The following is a 23,476-nucleotide window of genomic DNA, read 5'->3' on the forward strand; positions in this document are numbered from 1 at the left end:
AATAGTTAAGACTACATATTTGGTATTACTCAAGACAATATCTTCATTTATTTTAACCAAAGTATTACACTAATATTAAAAAAGAATAAAACAGATCCTGAATTAAATAAGATTTTAACACAAGAAATATTAGGATTGTCAAAAAGGATAGAACAGAAATTCCTAGAGATAACTAATAAGTTTGAAAGTAGAATTAAAAATCTTGAAGATTTATTGAAATTTTATAATAAATAAATATTGAGATTATACAAAAAGAGCAAAGGAGAATAAGAAATTTAAAACTATTGATGAGTTTAGAACCAAAGATAACAGAATTACGAAGCCTACTAGAAGATTATTCATTAGGATTATCTATAGAAAATCTAGGATTATCAAAATATAAACCAACAGCATCCCACGATCAAATATTAATAGTCCAAAATAATTTAATTATAATAGGATTAATAAAAATATTAAAGAAACTAGAAGTAATAAATAAAAATAGTGAAATTTCTAAAGAATTAGACGATATAGGACAAAAACTTAGTGGATTAAAGATATCTACATCAGGAGATAGTACCAAAGTCACAAAAAAACCTTTTAGTGGAAGTTTTATACCAGCAGAAAAAATACTAGAAGAATGAACTTCAATAAAACCATATAAATTAAAATGAATAGGTTCAGATCATTTTCAAGAAGAAGTAGAACATTACAAGAAAATAATACAAGACCCCAGAATACAACCGACGATAGTATGATAAGAAGAATATTAAGAGGAAGTGGAAGTAATAGTAATAATGAAGATATAAGACTAGAAGAGGTGGTAGATATAGAATATGATATAACTAGATTCAGTACACAACAAGCTCGTATGATAGACCCAAGACAGTTATATGCACACAATAGATTTTTAAGAGATACTAGTTTGTTTTCAAGATATCAGGAGGTTACTCTATCTGTTGCAGATGATGAAGTAGAAACCATAAATGTAATAAGCCAAGAATCAATTAGGCAACTTTTAATAACAAATAAAAGATATTTTCATTTAGGATTATTTATAATAGGAATCAAAGGATTTGCAAGAAAGAAAGTAGGAACAAAAGTACTAATATGTTTAATAGATGAGAGATGGGATACTAAAACCCAATTAAAACAAGCCTTAATAGCTATGACAGAAGTAGATTTGTCTAATAATAAATCATTATATTATGTAGCCCCAGATTTTCAATTAAAAATAAAAGAATTACCTAAATATATAAAAATAAAAGTTATGACAAAAGGATATGAGTCATTCAAAGGAGATAATATCATGATGTGTATAGGATTAATAGGAAAAATAACAAATAACTCTACAACTAATTATAAAGTATCTATAGAAGAAGTTATTGAAGGAATAGGATTAAAAGGAAGTAAATTATTAAAACCACCAGAAATAGACCCAACAATATTAACANTTATGTATTTACAAAACAAGAAAACAAGCTAAATTCCCAAAAAAAAAAAAGGGGTGGGGGGAGGGGATGGAGAATCATTTTGGAGAACTACAGCATATTAGTGAAAACTGCCTTCAGAAGTTAATTATCTCCCTCATGCCGACGATGTAGGCAATAGAGCTTGAAGAGCTTCCAAGAGTTTCAAAACTGACCAGCCCGTACATCTCTGTCAATACGATCTGCATTATATGTACCAGGAAGCTCTCTGAAATCTTCATTGAAGATCGAATATGCACTGCAGATAAAAATATAACCAGTGACCATCGGTCCTTGAGAATATTTATACATACAAAAGAATACGAGATACAAAGAAGTTAATTTCTTTTGCTCGGTTTAAGAATCTACTGCTCAAAATATATAAAAGGAAAATCAGGTATTCACTGCCAGAAAGAATTAAAATGACAATGAGAAAATATAAGGAACAAAATCACCGGCTGTATGTGTGTACAGTAAACATAGGATATACGAGCTGTGAAATGGGTTGGATGATGAATGTATTATAGTGGTCCAAATCTGGACCCAATATTACGTGTAACTCATAACTGAATCTCACTTGTAAATTATTGCACACTCAACCTAGGGATGGCAATGGCACCAGTTAAAGCTATAGGAAAGCGTCAGGTATAGTGCTTGAAAAACCCATGGTACCTGAACTGATCTGTCCCAGTCCGTGAGTACCTGCCCCAGTTACAAAGTATAGTCAGAGGCCCCATGCATGTCCACTGTGTCAGATTGGTTCTGGTTTTGCAATCTTTTAAGGTTGGGTATGGTATTGCTGATATCCGTCCCAAACCTGCCCTGTTGGCATCCCTACTCACCTCCTATCAAATGTAGAAAGCATCCGCTTGAATCCAAATTTGACCACCAGACTCAACAATTCTAGACCGTCCTGTTATATGTATACCCAATCTAGACCCATAACTTATCACTTCAATATGCTTGTTTGATGCCGCTAGTGGCACTGGGTGGTGCATGAATAGTTAAGACTACATATTTGGTATTCCTCAAGACAATATCTTCATTTATTTTGTCAATATATATATATATATATATATATAGACTACATATTTGGTATTACTCCAGACAATATCTTCATTTATTTTGTCAATATATATATATATATATATATAACAAATCCGACACAAAGAAAACTAATAATTAGAGGTTCCATTTAATTTGGCATACAATGATTAAAAAAAAAAAAAAAGTTGTGATATACTAATCTAGAAGGATTAAAGCCAAAGCATGGAACTAGAATATTGGATAGGACACTAAGATATATCTAAGTCCGGGATTTTGGGGAAAATTAAATATGTTTCCAGCATCATTGGCCATCTGCATTGTGTTTAAATGAAATCTCATCTAACCTGATCTATTTCATGCTCTAGTGCTCTACTAGATTATTTTTTCTGATATAATGCAAATAATTAGACTGATTAGATAAGAAAAAGAAGTTGTAAGTTACAGAAATATTAGCTCCATAATCAATAAGACAATAGAATTGCATTTTCCCTTTGGTATTTATAAATTATTACTTATTTTGACCACTAGGCAGAAGAGTTTGTTTCTCAAATCATATCCAATCTAAAAACTAATGCATCAACAATTATTGGGAAAACTGGTCCAAATTATGCAATCACCTGAGGTCACCATGTTGCCGCTGCCCAAGATTAAGGAGAATAATACAAAACCCCGTCCCTAGTATCTGTAAGAAACATCACAAGAAACAAGTCATGGAACCCAGGTTCTACCACCAAGGAAATTTCTTTTTGGAGGGGGGGTGTTGAAATAATGGACCTATGGTCATTTTCCTCGTCAAAGAGATAAGTCTACTCACATATAAAGGTCCAACATCCCATCTGTGTGCAACAGGTGCCAGTGCAAACCATAAAATGATAAGAACCCATGCCTTCAGACTGATGGAGAAAATTGCCATTAACAGGACATCTATCAATATTGGAGATACGAACTTGTTATTTAATCTGGAATTGAACTTTTAAGCCAAAAAAAAAAAATACAGTTCAAGCAGATGCTTACGAGGCAGCTTCAACTTGTCATGAAGAAAAGAGAAAAGCCTCTTCTTCCACAAACTTGCTGATTCTGGAATCTGAAACTTCTGAATATTTATTGAAGATAAGGGAGAAAACTCTTCGTTATTACAGCACAAACAGAAAGTTGAATCAGATGGATTAAATGAGTTTATTCTAACCAGATCATCTTCGTCATCATCGTCATCAAATCCGTTTCGAACATGTTTAGCAGGAGGCTTTGGTTTAACAGCTACTATCAAGGAATCTGAAGCATACAGTAAAAAAGTATTTAACTCAAATCTAAAACAAAACAATGGCTACTGTCTTTCTTATAACCTAACCTTTTTTCTTTTGGAAACTGCATCAAATTTTACAGAGATGAAAATCCCCAAATTAATGATTAATTCTTCAGTACAAAATCATATCACAAATAATCTACAAAAACTACAACCCCTCTCATTTACATAAGGCTCAATGTCTAGGCTAGAAAATATATATTGCAATTCCTCATTGGTCCTCCATAGGAAAAAATAAGTGAGATATCTAGTTGATATTAGAACCCACTAACGCAGATATGGGGCAACGGCTGAATTTCTGGATTTCTTTGGGAAAGAGTTTGGCATTAACAATGTCCAGGTAGTTATCCAGGGTAGAGAATATAAATGCATTATTCATGGCCTCTCTGTCAGGAATCTCTTCTCACCGTAAGAGTGGTCAGGTATAATCTTCAGAATTTCAATCAAGATGATAGATTGAATTCCTATTTGTTAACTATGATGAATTCATCATCTAATTTTACCAACTTCAGTCTATTTACTACCATTTACACAATCAAAACCATCGTTGTAGTAATTCAGCAGGCAATATAGTATCCTGGTTGGAAGCAGGTTATGGATGCCGAATTGGTTGCTTTTACAACATAATGATACTTGGGAATTAACTGATTTACCTCTAGGAAAATAAGTTGTTGGATGCCGTTGGGTCAATGCTATTAAATATCATACTGATTGTATGGTTGAAAGATTAAAAGCATGTTTATTTGTCAAGGGCCATACTCAAATTTTGGTGTGGACTATTTTGAAACTTTTTCACCAGTGGTTCGGTTAACTTTTGTGAGGTTGTGTTTCTCTTCCTGTTCATTTTGACTGACCATGTACCAATTGGATGTCAAGACTGCATTTTTGCATGGTGACTTATAGGAAGTAGTTTATATAGAGCCACCTCCTAGATATGTTGCTCAAGGGGAGTCTGATAAAGTGTGTAAACTTAAAATAAACTTAAAAATGCAAAATATGGTTTAAAACAATCCCCTAGAGCATGATTAGACAAACTTAGTGAAGTAATGGACTTCTATGGGTTTATACATGCGTGTTTTGATCATTTTGTGTCCATTCAACAACGCCAAGAGGGCATAATCATTATAATAGTATATGTTGATGATATTATCATCAATGGAAGTGATCACAATTGTAGACCTGAAAACTTCATCTAAATCGCTTCCAGACCAAGGTTCTTGGACAGCTTAGTTATTTTCTCAGGATAGAAGTAGAAAGCTCTCAATAAAGTGTGAATTTGTGCCAAAGGAAATATGTTCTAGATTTGATTGATAAAATAGGTATGCTTGGTTCTAAACCGGCTGAAACTCCTATGGATGTTAATATGAAATGTGTTACAGATCAAGGTGAGAATTTTTAACTCTGCCAGCGTTTGCTGCCGGTCCCTAGCCCGGATAAAGGAGGAGGATTGGTGCGTCAGGTCAGCAGCCGGCACTGGAAAACCCCAGCTTTTGTGCATCGGGTCAGCAGCCAACACCGGAAATAACCCTAGGCCAAACCCTTTTAACATAGATTCTAGAACCTTAAATTATTAAAGTTATGCTAGCCGTTCCTCCCATAATTGGCCGACCCCATTTAGTTGGGATAAGGCTGAGCAGCGGTTGGATCAAGGTGAGAATTTTTGTGATTTTGGTCTCTACAGAAGATTGGTTTGGAAGTAAAAATGTTTAACTGTTACACAGCCAGACATTGCTTTCTCAATTGGGGTTGTGAACCTATTCATGCAAACATGAAAACAGATCCATTGGGAAGCCGTTTGTGGAATTCTTAGATACATGAAAGGTGCTCCAAGGAAAGGAATAACATATTCTTAGGTTACTCTTACTAAATCTATTTAAATTGCAGATATTCAGATGCAGATTGGACAGGAAACCAAGATGATAGATGTTCAATTTCAGGCTATTGCTCCTCTACAGTGGTGCACATCTGGTTATTTGGAAAAGTAAGAAAGCTTTATAGCCAAGTCAAGGGCAGAACTAGAATATGGGGTTATGGCCCATACAGGTTGTGAAATGTTGTGGGTTAAATCTCTCCTTCAGGAAATGAAAATAAAGATCATTGTGTTAATAGTTCAGGTAATAATATGTAATAAGGGTACTTTGGATACTGGGATACATTATGTTGTATTCTCCTTTTACCTTTTACCTTTCTACTTTCCATAACTCCTTACATAAGCATGAGGGTAGGCATGCAATTTTCCTATTATCATTTGGCTAACTGAATCAATATAAGGGAGACTTGTCCAATACTCTCCTACATACATCTGCTGCCAACCTCTTCTCATCTTCATCTTCTCCCTTTTTCCGTCTCTCATCTTCTTCCTGCTTCCTCCTTCCCTTAAAATCTTTGATTCACAACTTGGTATCGGAATTGTGCTACAAGTTCTCCGCTTCCGTTTCTTGTCTTTGGAACCTTAGGTTATAAATGGGTTCCAAGGAAGACCATAGAAGTACTACTGCCTAATTAGGTTATAAAGGGGTTCCAAGGAAGACCATAGAAGTACCACCGCCTAGCGCAGTTGGTGAGCAGTGGTGCACAAAAAGCCCATACTCACCAGGAGGCTTGAATTGGCTGTTATCTACTTCTCCTCCCTACCTATCAGGGAAAAAAAAAGTAGAGATTTGGAGCTCAAATCAACAAAAACCAATTCCATACAAGTTACCGCCAGGTTTTTGCTCTCTCTCTCACATCCGGCTGTTGTTGGAACTGAAATTGGGTGCATTTGGATTCGCCCAAGGGTCATCTACAACACCCCCATGGTCTCAGTTTGTTAAGAAGAGAGTTGATGGCACACAACTCAATTCTTTTTGGCTTAAAAGGTACCGCCAACCCTGCTTTTCTTCCTTTTTTGCTCTTTAAATAATTATGTGTGGCTTCCGGCTGCCTTGGGTTGGTGAGCTATATTGTTTGGGCCCCTTCAGTTGTTATAAGATGATCTTACACCTTGAAAAGTGTATTTGCATCGGATTTCTTTGAGTTGTGGGTTTGTTCTCCCTGTTGGAATTTTTTTATGAGTATTAGGAAGGAGTATTTGGGTAGAGTGTGTACTCCCCCCTTTGTGAATGTGTTTCTACATTATGTTTGAGGTCGGTGGACCTACGGAAGCTACGGCCAGCACTTTGAGTAGTTCTCATCCCCCTCGGGTGGCCTTTGAGAATCCCATCACCCAGATTTCCATTGTGAAGTTAGACAACACCAACTACTTGGACTAGCTCATTCTGTGAAGCTTTCTCTACAAAGAAAGGGAGGTATACTACAAGCACCATTCAAGCCCATAACTCACGTATGTATCAGAAATGGAAGACCGAGAATTCCATTGTTATGACTTAGCTTATCTCCTCTACGAAGCCTGAGATTGGCAGGAGGTTTATGAGATGGAGATTGCCACGGACATTTGGATAGTGTTTCAAAAACTTTTGACCGAGTGAGTGACTCACCTACGGTTTAACAACTCCTCTAGAAGATCATCTCAATGAAGGAGGGAGATAGGACCATTTTTTAGTATTACAATATTGTCATTAGTCTCAGGAAGGAGTATGATCAGAGGATGAAGCTAGGTATATTGAACACTTGAGAAGGAGTGTGTCCTCATTCTTCTTGGTGGCTTGAACCCGGAGTATGAACCAATCCGAATAGGAGACCCGAAGAGTAGCCATGGAATCTGTATCGTCTCGTGAGAGGTTTGCTCTTTCTTCTAGCTCCCATAAAGATTGTTGTGGAAAAGGCAGAGGCCATAACACCCGGATGACAGAGAGAGGCTATGATGTGATCATTGTGGGAAAGCTGGGCACACTAGGGAGAGAACCTGGGTACTTCATGGCAATCCCCCCAGTATGCATAGTGGTAGGAGAGGGGGAGCTAGAGCACATATTGTGATGGCTAAGACTGACCCGATGGGTTATCCATCTAGCCTGCAGACAAATCATAGTTCCCTTACTAAGGAGGATATTACAGCATGTCACAGAGTTGTCACAGTTAGCAAGCTCTTCTTCAACGTCCGCAATCCGAACTCCTTAACTTCAGCCTTGCAGGTGTCCACATTTGCTCCTTCCACTACTCCTTGGGTTATTGAATCTAGCGCCATTGATCATATAAGTGGCATGTCCCAATGTTATGACTCATAGTCTGTTTGTTCTGGTAGGGATAAGGTTAGGGTCACTAATGGCTCACTTTCCTCAATTTACGTTAAGGTGGTACGGACATTGTTTATGCTACTTCCATTCCTTTTACTATGTTCTTCATGTCCCTAACTTTGCTAGTATTCTCTTATTTGTTTCCACTTAACCAAATCCTTAAATTGTCTAGTCACTTTTTTTTCCTTCTCATTGTCTTTTTTAGGATTTGGTGACGAAAAGATTGGCAATGGATGTGAGGAGACAGGACTCCACCTTCTTGAACCCCGGATATCTATTTTGCCCATAGCTCAGTCTTATGAGTGTGGACGTAGTGACAATAATACTATGGATTCTATAATGCTTTGGAATCAACGTTTAGGCCATCCTTCTGTTCTTATGGAAAAAAAAATAGTTGCCACATTTGTTTTCTTCCTTTTCTATTTGGTTATCATTATTTTGTTTCCTTTGTTGATGATTATTCCTGGTCCACTTGGACTTTTTTTATGAAACGTAAGAGTGATCTCTATGATGCCTTCAATAATTTTTATCAGATGATTTTTACTCAATTTGATACTAGAATTCAAATTCTTCGTTTTGATAAAAGGGGGAATACATGTATGGTGGACTTCAAAACTTTTTCAGCAATAATGACATTGCCCATCAATAGCCCCTCCCAGACTCACTCTGCAGTAGCAGGAGCCTTTCGTGCACTGGGTTGTTCTTTTTTTTAATGGCATTATCCATCAGCTTGCTTGTGTTGCACACCCCAACAAAATGGGGTAACTAAAAAGAAAAATCGTCATTTGTTGGAAGTCACTAGGAATCTACTATTTGGCATGCATGTCCCTAAGACTTTTTGGTCTGATGCCCTTCTTTACTACTACCTTCTTAATCAATCGCATGCCCACTAACTCCTTGGTTCCAAACCACCGTTGAAACATTGTCTCCTCTATTTTGTCCATGTTAATAAGTCTGCTCGAACTAATCTTAACCCCAAAGCCCTCAAATGTCTTTTTATTGGGTATTCCCCCCTCTACAAAAGGCTGTAAGTGCTACCATCCCCCTTCCCGAAGGTGACTTCTCTTCAAAGATGTCACTTTCTTTGAATCTATACATTCTTTACTCTTCATCAGCATTCACTTCAGAGGGAAAATAATGGGAGCGAAAAGGCTGTTGATGTCACCCCTTCTTTCACCTTTACCCATTCCTCCATTTCTGTTTGCTGTTGGGAAACATAAGGGAGTGGATGTTGTTGATCATTTAGGGAGCTCTAGTAATACCAATGAGTTACTTGTGTACCACCTTCCTCAATTAACTAACACTTCTCCTTCTGATTTAGATCTTTCCATTGTTATTCAAAATGGAAAGAGAGCTTGCACTAATCCTATAGCCAAGTTTGTTTCATATGATGCTATCTCTCATACAAGGGTTGCTTTTTCTATTGCTCTTTCCTCCACTTTCATTACCAAGAATGTCACAGAAGCCATGTCTGACCTAAAGTGTAAGGAAGTTATGTTTGAGGAAATAATGGCACTCTTGAGAAGAACTAAACTTGGAAGTAGGTTGATCTTCCCAAGGGAAGAGTTCCAGCTGGATGTAGATGGGTCTACACAGTCAAGTACCGATCATATGGTGTTGTTGAAAGATATATAGTCCGGTTGGTGGCCAAAGGGTACAGTCGGGTGTATGGAATTGATTATCAGAAGGCATTTTCTCTTGTGGCTAAACACAACTCAATAAGAATTCTCTTATCATTACCGGCCAATAGAGACTAGCCATTGTATCAGTTGGATGTGAAAAGTGCCTTCCTCCATGGTGACTTAGAAGAGGAAGTGTACATGCAAACTCCAACCCGCTTCAAGTTTCCTTCAGCTAAAGAGAAAGCGTGTCTCCTCAAAAAAGCACTATATGGCCTCAAACCATCCCTAAAGGTTTGGTTTACGAGGTTTAGACAAGCCATTTTAAAGAATGGGTATTTCCAAAGTCAAGTTGACCTCACTTCATTTACCCGGAGAGGTAATGGTACTATCACTGCTCTCATTGCCTATGTGAAGGACATTATGGTGATTAGAAATGACAGGGTTGAGATAATTAGACTGAAATCCTACTTGGCCAAATAGTTTGGGATTAAGGATCTTGGACTCTTAAAGTATTTCTTGGGGATTGAACTGTCAAGGTCTAAGAAGGGAATAAATATCTATCAAAAGGAAGTTTGTACTAAATTTGTTGAAAGAAACAAGAATGTTGGTTGCAAACTAGCAAAATCTCCTGTTGAAAATCACTAGCTTCGAAAAGACTAATCCCTTATTGATGCAGGGAAGTACCAAGACCAGTGGGGAAATTGATCTACCTCTCTTTGACTCACTCAGACATCACCTACGCAGTTAGGGTGGTGAGTCAATTTATGCATGCCCCCAAAGTGGGGCACTTGGATGTCATATATCGCATCCTCACTTACTTAAAGTCCACCCAAGGGAAATACTATTATATGCCAAGCACTGATGCTGATTGGGCTAGTTTAGTTCTTTCCAGATGGTCTACATCCAGATATTATACAAGTGGGTGTTAACCTAGTCACATGGAGGAGTAAAAAACAGTTTATGATAGCCTGGTTGATTTAGTTGGGTGTTGGGCTTTGGGCTTGAGATAGCCTTTAATTTGATTCATTTTTTTCTTTCCTTTTTAGAGTTAGAATTAGTATGGCAGATTATTATTTGATGAGATTTTATTTCTATCTTAGTTTAGATGCAATATTTGTTCCAGTTTCCATTAGGAAAGTAGGTTTATTTTCAAGTCTTTAAATAGTGTTTCTGTACCCAGCTGAGTATGGATTTTTAGAATTGAATGAAGTGGAAAATTTATGTTTTTGGTTTGAATGATGGCTGCCATGGCTGCCGGCCCTCTTTTCCCCCTCTCTGAATTTTTCTAACCTTATTTCTCTCCATCTCTCTCTTCTGGTTTTCTCTTATCTTCTTCTTCTCACTTTTCTAATCTATCACCTTATTTCTTCTTCCTCATCCTTTTTTTTTTTTCTGGGTTTTCTTGTTATACTCTGTTCTGGCCGAAAGTTGTAGATCACAAAAATAGATGGGTTGTTTTCTTTTGTGACTGGTTTTTTGACCTAAGGCTTTAAACGACGATATCGCCTCCCTGGGCGACCAAACCCTTAGAGCTTCATGTGCCGTAAACCATCCTTGCTGTGAGGAATCGAACCTACAACTTAGGCTGGTTTAGGATACCGCCCAGATTGGTTGCAGATACTGATTGGTAGCGTAATACCCAAATCTTGGAGCTGCCGATGCATGCTTCTAGGAGTCCTTGGTGCTACGAACCCCTGCCTGAAAGGTCAGGTCCACCAGGCCAAAAATGAGAAAGTTCTTATCGTTCTTATGCTAGCTTCCGCCTTGTTCTTTTTGGCTGAAGGTTGAAGACAACCTAAACCAAATCGTGGCTTGCCTGTTTCTAAAAGGTATTTTTTTCTTTTGGCTATTATTCTCTTTGTGACTTTGTCCTTCATGTTTCCAAAATACCCCTACTTTGCCCCCTTTTTACCTCCAACCTTTGCCTTAGTTTTGCTTCCTAATTTACCCCCTCACAATAATTCCTAATTCCCTCTATATCCCATCATTTACTTGAACCTCCATTTACCCTTTAAGATCCCTTTTTAATTACAAGTCTACCACTCCCTTCTAAAGTTCCATTTATTTACAATTTTGCCATTTAATGAAGCTTTATTTCAATACAACCTGTCATTGGTTATTGTCTTTGTTTTATTGAGTGTCTAAGTGGGCCCTAAGCGATCCGATTTCAATATCTTGGAACCCGGTTCCACATCAAGTGGTATCAAAGCAAATTTTCCTGCAATTTTCTAACCATGACAGGTCACATCACCAATGCTGAGTTGCACAAATTGTATCGTGAGTTAGCTGAGAACCAACAGAATACTGATGCTAGGCTTGAGAGGACTAAGGCCAAGTTTGACAAGTTTATAGAAGAGATGACTACCTTTATGAAGAGGTCCGACAAGTGAGCTGAAGAAGGATCCTCTACATTACCTCCTCAGCTCAACACTTTACAGATCAAAGATACACCTCAGAGGCAGCAACTTGATCCAGTTGTCCCCCAAGGATGTTACTCTAGCAATTTTCTGATAGAGATTATGGCATCAAAGTTGAGGTTCCAAAGTTCAGTGGTGAAAAGGGACCTGAAAAATTCCTGGACTGGTTTACTAAAGTGGAGAGAATTTTTGCATATAAGTCTCTTCCAGACGTGAAGTGTAAACTCATCCTCACCAAGTTCATTGAGTACGCATGTTCATGGTGGGATGATGTACTGCATGCAAGATTTGTCAGAAGACTTGAACCCGTTACCAATTGGGAGGTTATGAAGCAGATCCTGACTGAAAAATTTGTTCTTCTTAATTATGAAAATGTAATGTTTCATAAATTACTTAACATACAACAAGGGAACAAAGATGTGGATTCCTACACCCTCGAATTCCACAAACTATCTTCAAGGTGTCGACTTCAGGAAACAGACCAGCAACAGGTGATGTGATATATCAATGGGCTAAGTACTGAGATTCGACTTGAGTTGGCTAACACTGATTTTAGGTCTGTTGATGTGGCAGCGGCTCATGCCAAGATAGCTGAAGAGAAGTCCATCAATTGGAAGGGTATGCTCAAGACTTTTTCAGTTTATACACCTCCACCACGTATGGAGGAAAAGAAGCCTGAAGCTCGCAGAGTTGAAGAAAAAAGGTCAAAGTTCGTTAAGGACAGTGATGGGGTGAAGAACATCAGATGCCATAGTTGTGGCGAGAAGGGTCACTACTCCAACAAATGTCCCAATAGGATTCGTTCTATGAATGTAGTAGAGAAGCAACCGACAGAGAAGATTGAAGATGAGTCTGCTTTATATCCTTATCCCCTCGAGGAAGATGATATGTTCAACTATGGTGATGAGAATATAAAAGCTCATTCAGCTAGTCTTTCACCCTTTTCAAACAGACTAGTTGACAAGGCTCCTCTCTTTAGATAGAAGGGTACTCTCCTGCACAGCTCCGACCCTACTGATGTTCATACAGTTGTTGATACTGAGGCAGAAGCAAATTTTATATCTGCTGGGTTTGTTCGAGCACACAACCTTCCACAGAAGCAGCTTTTCAAGAAAATTCACATGCAAGGTTTTCGACCCACAGCTCGAGAAGAGGCCACTGCAGTTGTTCAAGTACATCTACAGTTTGGGCCACTATAGTACCATGTGACTTGCTCGGTCATCCCATTGGCACACTGTGACATTCTTCTAGGGTGACCTTAGCATCGACACGCAGGCATTCTCTATGATGGTGCACGGAACACCATCAAGGTGAAGTAAGGATGTCGTACGTATTTGATGAGGCTACACGCATTATCAAACATGCCACATTGTTGATTGACTCCTACTCCAGTGAAACATCAGTCTACTCTCCCTCCTCTTGGAGTTATGCTTCCGTCATCTACTTCGAGATACGTGCCACCTCATCGACGAGCAAATTTCAAAGGTATCTTGAGAGCACAACCTAACTCAACAGAATCGAGTTCTTTTAAGATCGGGAGAGCTGATGCAGTTAGGCATTGGGCTTGAGATAGCCTTTAATTTGATTCCTTTTTTTCTTTCTTTTTTAGAGTTAGAATTAGTATGGCAGATTATTATTTGATGAGATTTTATTTCTATCTTAGTTTAGATGTAATATTTGTTCCAGTTTCAATTAGGAAAGTAGGTTTATTTTTGAGTCTTTAAATAGTGTTTCTGTACCCAGCTGAGGATGGATTTTTAGAATTGAATGAAGTGGAAAATTTATGTTTTTGGTTTGAATGATGGCTGCCATGGCTGCCGACCCTCTTTTCCCCCTCTCTGAATTTTTCTAACCTTATTTCTCTCTATCTCTCTCTCTTCTGGTTTTCTCTTATCTTCTTCTTCTCACTTTTCTGATCTCTCACTTTATTTCTTCTTCCTCATCCTTTTTTTACATTTTCTGGGTTTTCTTTTTATACTATGTTCTGGCCAAAAGTTGAAGATCACAAAAATAGATGGGTTGTTCTCTTTTGTGATTGGTCTTTTGATGTAAGGCTTTAAAAGACGATATCCCCTCCCTGGGCTACCAGACCCTTAGAGCTTCTTCATGTGCCGTAAACCATCCTTGCTGTGAGGAATCAAACCTGCAACTCAGGCTGGTTTAGGATACCGCCAGATTGGTTGCAAACACTGATTGGTAGCATAATACCCAAATCTCGGAGCTACCGATGCATGCTTCTAGGAGTCCTTTGTGCTACGAACCCCTGCCTGAAAGGTCAGGTCCAGCAAGCCAAAGCTGAGAGAGTTCTTGTCATTCTTCTGCTAGCTTCCGCCCTGTTCTTCTTAGCTGAAGGTTGAAGACAACCTAAACTAGAATCGTGGCTTGCCTGTTTCTAAAAGGTATTTTTTTCTTTTGACTATTATTCTCTTTGTGACATTGTCCTTTGTGTTTCCAAAATACCCCTACTTTATCCCCTTTTTACCTCCAACCTTTGCCTTAGTTTTGCTTCCTAATTTACCTCTTCACAATAATTCCTAATTCCCTCCATATCCCATCATTTACTTGAACTTCCATTTACCCTTTAAGATCCCTTTTTAATTACAAGCCTACCACTCCATTCTAAAGTTCCATTTATTTACAATTCTGCCATTTAATGAAGCTTTATTTTAATACAACCTGTCATTGGTTATTGTCTTTGTTTTATTGAGTGTCTAAGTGGGCCCTAAGCGATCCGATTTCAATCTCTTGGAACCCGGATCCGCATCACTGGTCCAGTGTAAAGGCAGAGTTCTAGGCTATAGCTCATAGAGTTTGTGAACTCTTATGGTTGAGAAGGCCGATCCAAGAGTTGACGTTTGATATTGAAACACCTATGAGACTTTACAATGATAACAAGGCTGCTATAAGTATAGCCCACAACCCTGTGCAACATGACAAGACAAAGCATACTAAGGTGGACTGCCATTTCATCAAACAACGATTGGCTCTGGCTACATATGCACCCTGAGGACAGATGATCAGTTAGCTAACATCTTCACCAAGGGGCTCATTCCCCATCAGTTCAGTACCCTTCTGTGCAAGCTGGAAATGTACGACATTTATTTGAGGGGAAGTATTAAAGTTCATGTAATAATATATAACAAGGGTACTTTGGGTACTTGGATATATTATGTTGTATTGTCCTTTTATCTTTTTACCTTTCTATCTCCCATAGCTCCTTACATAAGCATTGGGGGTACGTATGTAATTTCCCTATTACTATTTGGCTATATAGAGTAAACTTGTCCAATACTCTCCTACATAGTTCTACCACTAACCTCTTCTCCTCTTCATCTTCCCTTTCTCATCTTCTTCCTTCTTCCTTGTTCCCTTACAATCTTTGATTTACAACTTATTGAGCCTATGACTATTTTTTGTGACAATCAAGTAGCAATCTACAATGCAAGTAATCCAGTATTCTATGAAAGAACAAAGCAGATCGAGGTGGATTATCATTTCATTAGGAACATGGTTATGAACAAGAAGGTGGGTGACCCCATATGTCAAGTTTGAGAATCAGCTAGAAATTTCTTCACTAAAACCTTGAGTAAATTACAATTATATGATATTTGTAACAAGCTTAAATTATAATTTGTAACAAGCTGGACATGCATACTCCAGCTTGAGGAGGAGAGTTGAGAATAACTATAAGAAAGAGACTTGGTTCACTTAGACTGTTAGACTGTTAGGCTGTTAGGCTGTTAGGCTGATTAGATAATAATTGACTTATCTCTTCAGCCTTATCTCTATTCTGTTACAGGGGTATATTTGTAAGTTCTTCCTATTAATTAAATCTATAAAAAGGAACCTTGGGATAGTGGAGAGAAAACACAGCTCTCTTCCCCCTTATTTTTCTCTATCATTTCTCTTTCCATTGTGTCTTTCTACATGCTTTGTGACATCACTAATGCGTTCATTTCTAATTTCATTCTGTTTGGAATATCCATTCATTCATCTCAATCCTAGTCTAGATTATTTTTTATTCTAGTAACATGTTTCCTTATAGTTCAACATTATGTTGAATAAAGCAGGGTTGGTCTTACAAATGTCCCCTTGAGTACTTTCCTTCGGTTCAATGTTATGCAATGGAGGAACAAAATAATCAATTCTCACTTCGTCCACCCCAACTCAGGTCCGCCAAAAAACCCACTAAAAATTAACTTCCTTGATCTACAAAATAAGATCAAAGCAAATTTAATGTCCCCAACATACTTTTCCACTGATGACCAAAAAATTTTAAATTTCTTCACTTCTGTGGTTGTAGTGAATGCTGATCCCAAAAGCTATACTAGGATGTGGTTCCAGCGGCCAAAAGATGCTGGTTACATTAAAATGCCAGTAGGGCCAGTACACTTTTCATGGTATTGCAATTTGCAAGTCCCAAAGCAGCAGTGTGATAACCTTGGTATTGCCTATGCACCTCTGACTATGGTACATAATATCAATTTTTTTTTGTAAAAGGAAGGAAACTCCCTCTTCCTACATGCTACTTTGATAACTTCACCTTCAAATGCCCAACTTATTGGAACTTGTAGGGATGTGATTAAGCGTTATATTTAATTAAACAAGAAATAATATTTTTCCAATCAGTAAATTCTATAATAACAGTAACCTGAGGGGGGTTGCAAATATACTTGACTAAAATTGAAGCTTCTGTGTGAGAAACATTAACAATGTCATATGCATAAACAAAGATCATAAACAAACCTACTAATAGTTTGAAACTGAGAGATACCTCCATCACCGAGCCAGAGGTACACATCATCCTCATTTTTTCTGTCACAAAGTATCTCCCCTCGCAAGATAAGCTTCAAATGATCAATTGGTAATTGGCCATTCTTGGCAATCAAGTTTCTCAAATCAAGCACCTGAATACGGTACAACCAAATGGATTTTTGCAACATGAGATCACCGCCTTATCATTTGAAAGGGAAAAAAAAATTCTTGTAAACTTAAGCTTACATGCAAGGCTAAGTACACAGAAGCCCATTGCCATCGCTATTTTCACTCAACAATGACATGCAACTCACCCAAAAAGAAAAACAAAGAACACTAGCATTGTCATTAGAATCCTTGACTACCTTGTGACTTGGTATAAAGTGTTAGACCACGGAATTCCTATGGAAAATATGATTGTAACATAGAAAAAAGAATCACCTCCACAAACTCCTCTTTTTTATTTGGAAGTCAAGTAGTTGTTTTTATTCCCAATTACGATTGGATTACATCAGGGATCAGCCTTAAGTCCATGTTTGTTTGTGCTTATCATAGATGATTTAACCAAGAGCATTCAAAACGAGGTCTTGTGGTGTATGCTATTTGCCAATGATTTTGTTCTAGTGGATGAGACAAAAGCAGGTAACGCTAAGTTAGAGCTATGGAGATCAACTTTGGAAACAAGAGGCTTTTAAGATTAGTATATCGGAGACGGAGTATATGATGTGTAACTTTAATCACAATATGATGAATAATGGTATGGTGAAAATTGAGGAGAGAGAATACTACAAAGTGGCTATTTTGGATATCAAGAGTTAACCATAAATAAAGAAGGTGATATAGAGAATGATGTTTCACAAAGAATTAAAGTGGGATAGATGAAGTGGAGAGGTGCAACCGGAGTGTTGTGTGACCGATGTATTCCTTTAAAGCTTAAAAGGAAAATTCTAAGACTGTTGTACAACCGCTATGATGTATGTGGTGGAATGTTGAGCAGTTAAGAAGTGTCATATTAAGAAGCTATGCGTACCAGAGATGAGGATTTTAAGATGAATGTGTGGCAAAACTAGGAAGAATAAAGTAAGGAATAAACGTATTAGAGCTGATTTGAGAGTTGCCCCAATCAATGACAAGCTCCAAGAAAGTTGTTTGAGGTGGTATGGCCATGTTCAACAAGGGCTTGGGAAAGCCCCAATAAGGAGGAGTGATCTAATTCTGATTAAATGAGCTAAAAGAGCTAGGGGCAGGCCTAAATTACCATAGGAGAAGTAGTGAGGAATGACATGCATAGTCTTGGTCTTGTCCCAAGTATGACCTTAGATAGAGCCGATTTGAGGGCAAAGATCCATGTAGCCGACCCTCTTTAGCTGAGATTTTCCTGACTTGCTGGATTATACCTCTTTCCTTTTACTTTCATTTCTCCTATATTGTTTTGACCTCAGATTTCCCTATTTTGTTTTGCACGGATTTGTGTAGCTGACCCCATTAAATTGCGATAAGACAATTTGTTGTTGTTGGAAGTCAAGTAGTATGTAAAATAAAGAAGCAATGAGACAGAATGTGAAACTTAAGAGGTTTAAGTCACAATAGGGAAGAAGATCAAAGTAAACTTGGCAAGTCAGAAAAACCAATAGAATACATCAAATAGGAGCATAGAAACCTGCAATAGAGCTTGACAATAATTGAGAAAGGTTTCTTTCCCTACAAGATTGAGATAAAAGAACATGACTTCTAACACCATAACAGGGCCCTACCAGCCAGTCAATTTAAAGATTTTATCTTGATTGATGCCTAACATCCATTATTGACTACTTCTATAGGATGTGAACCATTGACACATGAGATACTAAAGAAGACTCACCAATTAGGATGTGGGATCACATCAATTAACTTCAAGAAGACTCACTTGAACCAATTGAAAATGGAAATGCAACATCAACAGTTTATGAATACAATTAGAGCACCAATTCAAAAGAAAACAAAGAAACATTTGGATTCTAGACATGAATAAAAAGGTAAACACCATCGATGCTAGAATTTGACATACTTCCACTTACACATTATCAAGAGAAACACTGAATACAATATATTCTCTTGGACTTCAGGTCTGATATTTGACAAGGCTTTACTAACAGCAACTAGTTAAGTGCTGGTACTAAGGACTCAAAGTTCAAATAACAGTCTTCACCACCTACCAACCATTTATCTGCTAAAAGAAAAGGCAACAGGATAGCCAGTTCACAGATTGGTTTGGATTCTATTATTAGCAATTCACCAAATGCCTTGTGAGTATATGAGAACTGCCTCGTACACTGGGCCACTTGGGTACATGATCCACTAAACCAGTTTCAAATCCACAGGAATCTTAGAAAATCATGTGATTTTTCCTCAGACTCGATAGTTGACAAAACCCGTGATTTGGTAGGCAATGCATCCAGCACCTGGAATTACGAGTCTGAAGAAATGACCATTCTGCATAGCTTTTTATGTATTTATCAAGGGAACCAAAAACAACTTTCTTTTTTTCTCCCAAACATATGGATAGGTCTGAATAGTTAAAAACATAAACCCAATATGTTAAATATCAAATATTTAAAGGCAAAATTTTGTTGAACAGTTATAAGACTAGCAAGATGTATGGAGTTGAAAGTTGAACAATGAAGGGGAAAAAAAACTCAATGTAGCTGAATTGAAGATGTTGAGATGGACGAGTGGTAAAATTAAAAAAATATAAAATAAGGAATAAACAAATTAGAGCTAATTTAGAAGTAGCTCCAATACATAATAAGTTGATAGAAAATCATTTAAGATGGCATGGACATGTGCAACGAATACCTTTGAATGCACTAGAAGGAGTGGTAGCATTCGGAAGGGAGGAGCTACAAGAGCCAGGGGCAGGCCTAGAATGACTAAGAAGTGGTGAGGAAAAACATCCATAGCTTAGAACTGGTATAAGTGTGGCTTTGAATAGAGTCCATTTGTGAAAAAGGATACCATTGTAGCCTACCCATTTATTAGAGACAAGATGTACCAAGATATCACTGTCCCGGGATATCTTATCTGTTTCTCCAGGAAAATGGATATCTCCAAAAAATATTTTCAGATCAATCTCCACCCCCAACCCCTCCTCCACTTTAGTAGGGATAAAGCAGGGGCGAGTCGAGTAGAGGTTGCTGAAGAAAATAACCAGTTAACCATTAGATTCAAGAGTACCAAGCACATTGCTGAGACCCAGAAAGTTCCTTTACGATTAAACCAAAGAAAATAACAATTCATATAGCTTTACTGATTGTCACACAAAGAAACGGCAACTACAGATGTTGATTTTTCGAGAAAAAAAAATCCTCCTTTCGACCTAAACCGGGCACAAAATAATGAATCCCTCACAAAAGGCAAACTGAATATGTGAATTTGATTCCTGCTTCTCTACTGTTTTCAGACTTTAGAGAGAGAGAAAGAGATGGAGAGATATGGAGAGATGGGCTTACTTTGATAGGAGAAGGAACTCGAAGACGAGAGGGACGTGCAGGCCCTATGGTTTTGAGGTTGATCTCCACCTCCTTTCTGCAACTGCTACAATTCTCCGCCATAGCATCTGCTCCCAACGTCACCACAGAAGCTTAATTTAATCTCTGCTATCATCAATTTGACAGAAAGTTGATTGAATTGGGATTGTGATACAAGTACAACTGGGATTTCCGATTTCCACCTCTGCGATGGTCTTCGCGGCATCTTCTCCCTAAGAGGCCTGGCTTTGCCTTCAAAAGCGCGTAACGAAGCATCTCCATTAGGCTTTGTCTTTCTGCTATCGAAACCGTCGGATCATAATTTATCGAAGGAAGTATTTTTAATCGCACGGTCTAAACCAAAGCAAGACAATATAGTGTCCTTCGGCTCACCACTAGTACATGATTTGCACCAAAAAGATTATTGGCTTAGTGATATACCATTGTATATTGGTGGTCCATGTAATAATGGATTGCACTTTCATATTATATGTCAAATTCTAACTCAAGGAAGGGAAGTTTATCTAGTTGGCCCTAGCATTTAAGTGTTGAGTGTTGCCATGTAAAGCTAACCCAATAGACTGGGTGGAAAAATCTAAACATTAAAAAATGTGGGATTACCAACAAGGTGCATGAGAATATTATGAGATGCTTGTACCAAAAAAATAAAATAATAATAATAACAATAATATTATGAGATGCATAAAATATATAAAGTATTAGAAGATTCATAACATGCCTTATTTATGGAAGGTATATTGAATTTGGGTTTGTAAGTCTGAAATTTGATGTTTAAAATTTAAATGTTGGCATATCTATCCAATGGCTAGAATATCCACATCGATCATCTTACAATTGGTAACACTATATGAAAACATAATAAAATGTATTCCTCTAAAGTTTTTTTCTTTTTTCTTTTCCTTATTGAAAAAATAGAAGGAACTATTTTTATCTATGATTTTAGGGACAAAGTTTTCTATCCAAGAGAGGCCCTTGCACCACAGACACAAGGGACACAATGACCATTATGCCCCTATTGGGAGTCCATACCCTTGTGTTTGGGTGTAAGGGTCACTATCAAACAGAAAGCACTTACCCATAATTTTATATGAAATACATTCTAACAATTCGACAGTTGGCTAGATGTATCGAGTATTCCTATCCAACGGCTAAAGTGTTGATTGTGTAGGAAACCTTTCACCATAAAAGATATAACATTTGGGCCAAGTTCATGATTTTTTTTGGGGGGGGGGTGATAGTAGATAAGTTCAAATGTTGATTATATCCATACACAATATTTTATGAGACCTTTCATCATAAAGTTTCATTAAGTTATATGAATGTCATTTCATATTAATGACATATTTGTAAGCCTTTCTTTTTTCTTTCATGTCAAACTTAATTTTGCGGTTAAACATCACTCTCACACATTTAAATGTAGGGAAGAATTCTGAAAAGTTTTGGATTGCAATAGCACTTTGATGAAGATGATGCATACGAAAAAGTGTGGGGAGAGGATGTGAAATAGCATAATGTAATCAAAACCATAAACAATGAGAGAGAGAGAGAGAGAGAGAGAGAGAGAGAGAGAGAGAGAGAGAGAGAAATTGAAAGCATAAGCAATGAAGATCGGAGAGAGATTCAGATTGTCCTACCTAAAGTTTCAACATGCCATATGAAAAAGGGGAAGGGGGAGGGGGAGGGGGAGGGGGAGGAGGAGGGGAGAACTACAAAATTACCTAGTTATGGGTTTAATTTTACAAAATCATCCAAAATAATATTCTCCACATTTTGACATTTTTGCCTCTGACTTCCTCTTACCTCCTCTCTCAGTCACTACCACCACCATTGATGAGAAAGCACCAACGATTTGAGAATGCATTGCTGGATATCTAGGACACACCTCCACTTCCACTCCCATCCCACTCCACCCAACATCTCTCCGCTCCCTCCCTTGCCCTAAGTTCTTCCTTCCCCACCCCGCCACCTACACCCTATGCCCTCTACCCTCACCTACTTCCCTCCTGCCTAAACCTCCAATAGCTATTAGCTCATCACAACTAAAGATTAAAGCCATACATTTCGCATCACAAACCCAGTAACTCAAACAATTCTAGCTCCAACATGACCAAGCATGAAGCAACTACGAATCAATATTGTTCCAGGTTTCCTTAAAATGGTATCACGCACCATTGACAAATACTCCACTTCGAATACCAATACATCAAAGCCTTCAATATAACACTACATCAAAATTAGCAATCATATTCCACAACGAGCCCAATAGTCTCCTATCACATAAACAGTAATCATTATAGTAAAATAAGAATCTCGTCTTATCATGATTCATGGATATAAATAAAACATCTCCTTCTATAAAAATTATATGAGAAGGCACAATAAGGGATTAGGGAATAAATTCGTAAGAGTACTGTTGACTACTACTACATATTGTTGAAAGAATTTTAGTTATTCTCCAACTCCATGACCCTTTTAACTTTTGGATGTAAGCTGATGTTGCAATATAACATTAATTGCTCTTAGCAGTTCTTTTTTGTGTAAACAGTCCTAGCAATTATGAGTTTTTTTTTTTTGGTAAGAAATAATTCGATGAGAATGTGGGTTACATATGAAGTCATCATTACATAGGTTGACAATCCATAGAGATGAAATTCCTTTTATACATAGGTTATTTGTCCAAGAGTTGGTGTAATTCTAGTATTGGACGTTTTCTTTTACACATTGTTCTAGACTGTGCTTAGACAAGTGTGTAGGATTTTCATATCTTTAAAAGATTGTGTAAGATTCTTCTTTACCTGTAAAAAGATTAAAATGCCACTCTCAATATGTAAAGGAGATTTTACAAAGGATCATCTTTTCCTCTAAAAAGATATTGTAAATGTGTTTTCTCCCATCTACTGTATTGAAAATGAAGAACTAGTGAAATACCTCTCAATATGATATTGAGGGGAATGGATTAGACTCGGTTTGAATTGAACCACTATAAATCATTGTATATTTGTGTTATTGTATTTAATATTTACATCCCGCATTTATCTACAATTATGCAAGTTAGGTTTAAAAAGGCGAGAAAATTGTAAATCCACTAGTGATAACATATTGACCTCTCCCAAAGTTATCAACATCTATCTGGTCATAACAGTTATGGGCGGGAGTTACATTGAGACAAAGAGGATAAGAGGGTA

The 23,476-nt window shown here is 37.4% G+C and overlaps 1 protein-coding gene across 1 annotated transcript; it reads right to left on the reverse strand.

Moving 5' to 3' along the window:
• Positions 1-1,571: 1,571 nt before the first annotated feature.
• Positions 1,572-20,534, reverse strand: LOC122065778. The gene is made up of 7 exons (XM_042629630.1): positions 20,253-20,534; positions 16,784-16,916; positions 3,682-3,767; positions 3,510-3,588; positions 3,310-3,419; positions 3,113-3,177; positions 1,572-1,707 (listed from the first exon to the last, which is right to left on the reverse strand). Exons 1-7 carry the CDS (start codon positions 20,352-20,354, stop codon positions 1,614-1,616), a joined length of 669 nt encoding a protein of 222 aa, XP_042485564.1. The 5' UTR covers positions 20,355-20,534; the 3' UTR covers positions 1,572-1,613.
• Positions 20,535-23,476: the final 2,942 nt, after the last annotated feature.

This window comes from Macadamia integrifolia, unplaced genomic scaffold, assembly GCF_013358625.1.
Source record: "Macadamia integrifolia cultivar HAES 741 unplaced genomic scaffold, SCU_Mint_v3 scaffold2118, whole genome shotgun sequence".
In the NCBI taxonomy this organism is placed as follows: Eukaryota; Viridiplantae; Streptophyta; class Magnoliopsida; order Proteales; family Proteaceae; genus Macadamia; species Macadamia integrifolia.

Bases quoted from the DNA above. Each gene is read 5' to 3' on its own strand.
- LOC122065778 (XM_042629630.1), bottom strand. From the start codon at position 20,354: ATGGCGGAGAATTGTAGCAGTTGCAGAAAGGAGGTGGAGATCAACCTC. The intron at 3,768-16,783 runs GTATCTCTCAGT...TGTATGCTTCAG, and splicing joins CCTCTGGCTCGGTGATGGAG to ATTCCTTGATAGTAGCTGTT. The intron at 3,420-3,509 runs GTAAGCATCTGC...CAATATTGATAG, and splicing joins TGACAAGTTGAAGCTGCCTC to ATGTCCTGTTAATGGCAATT.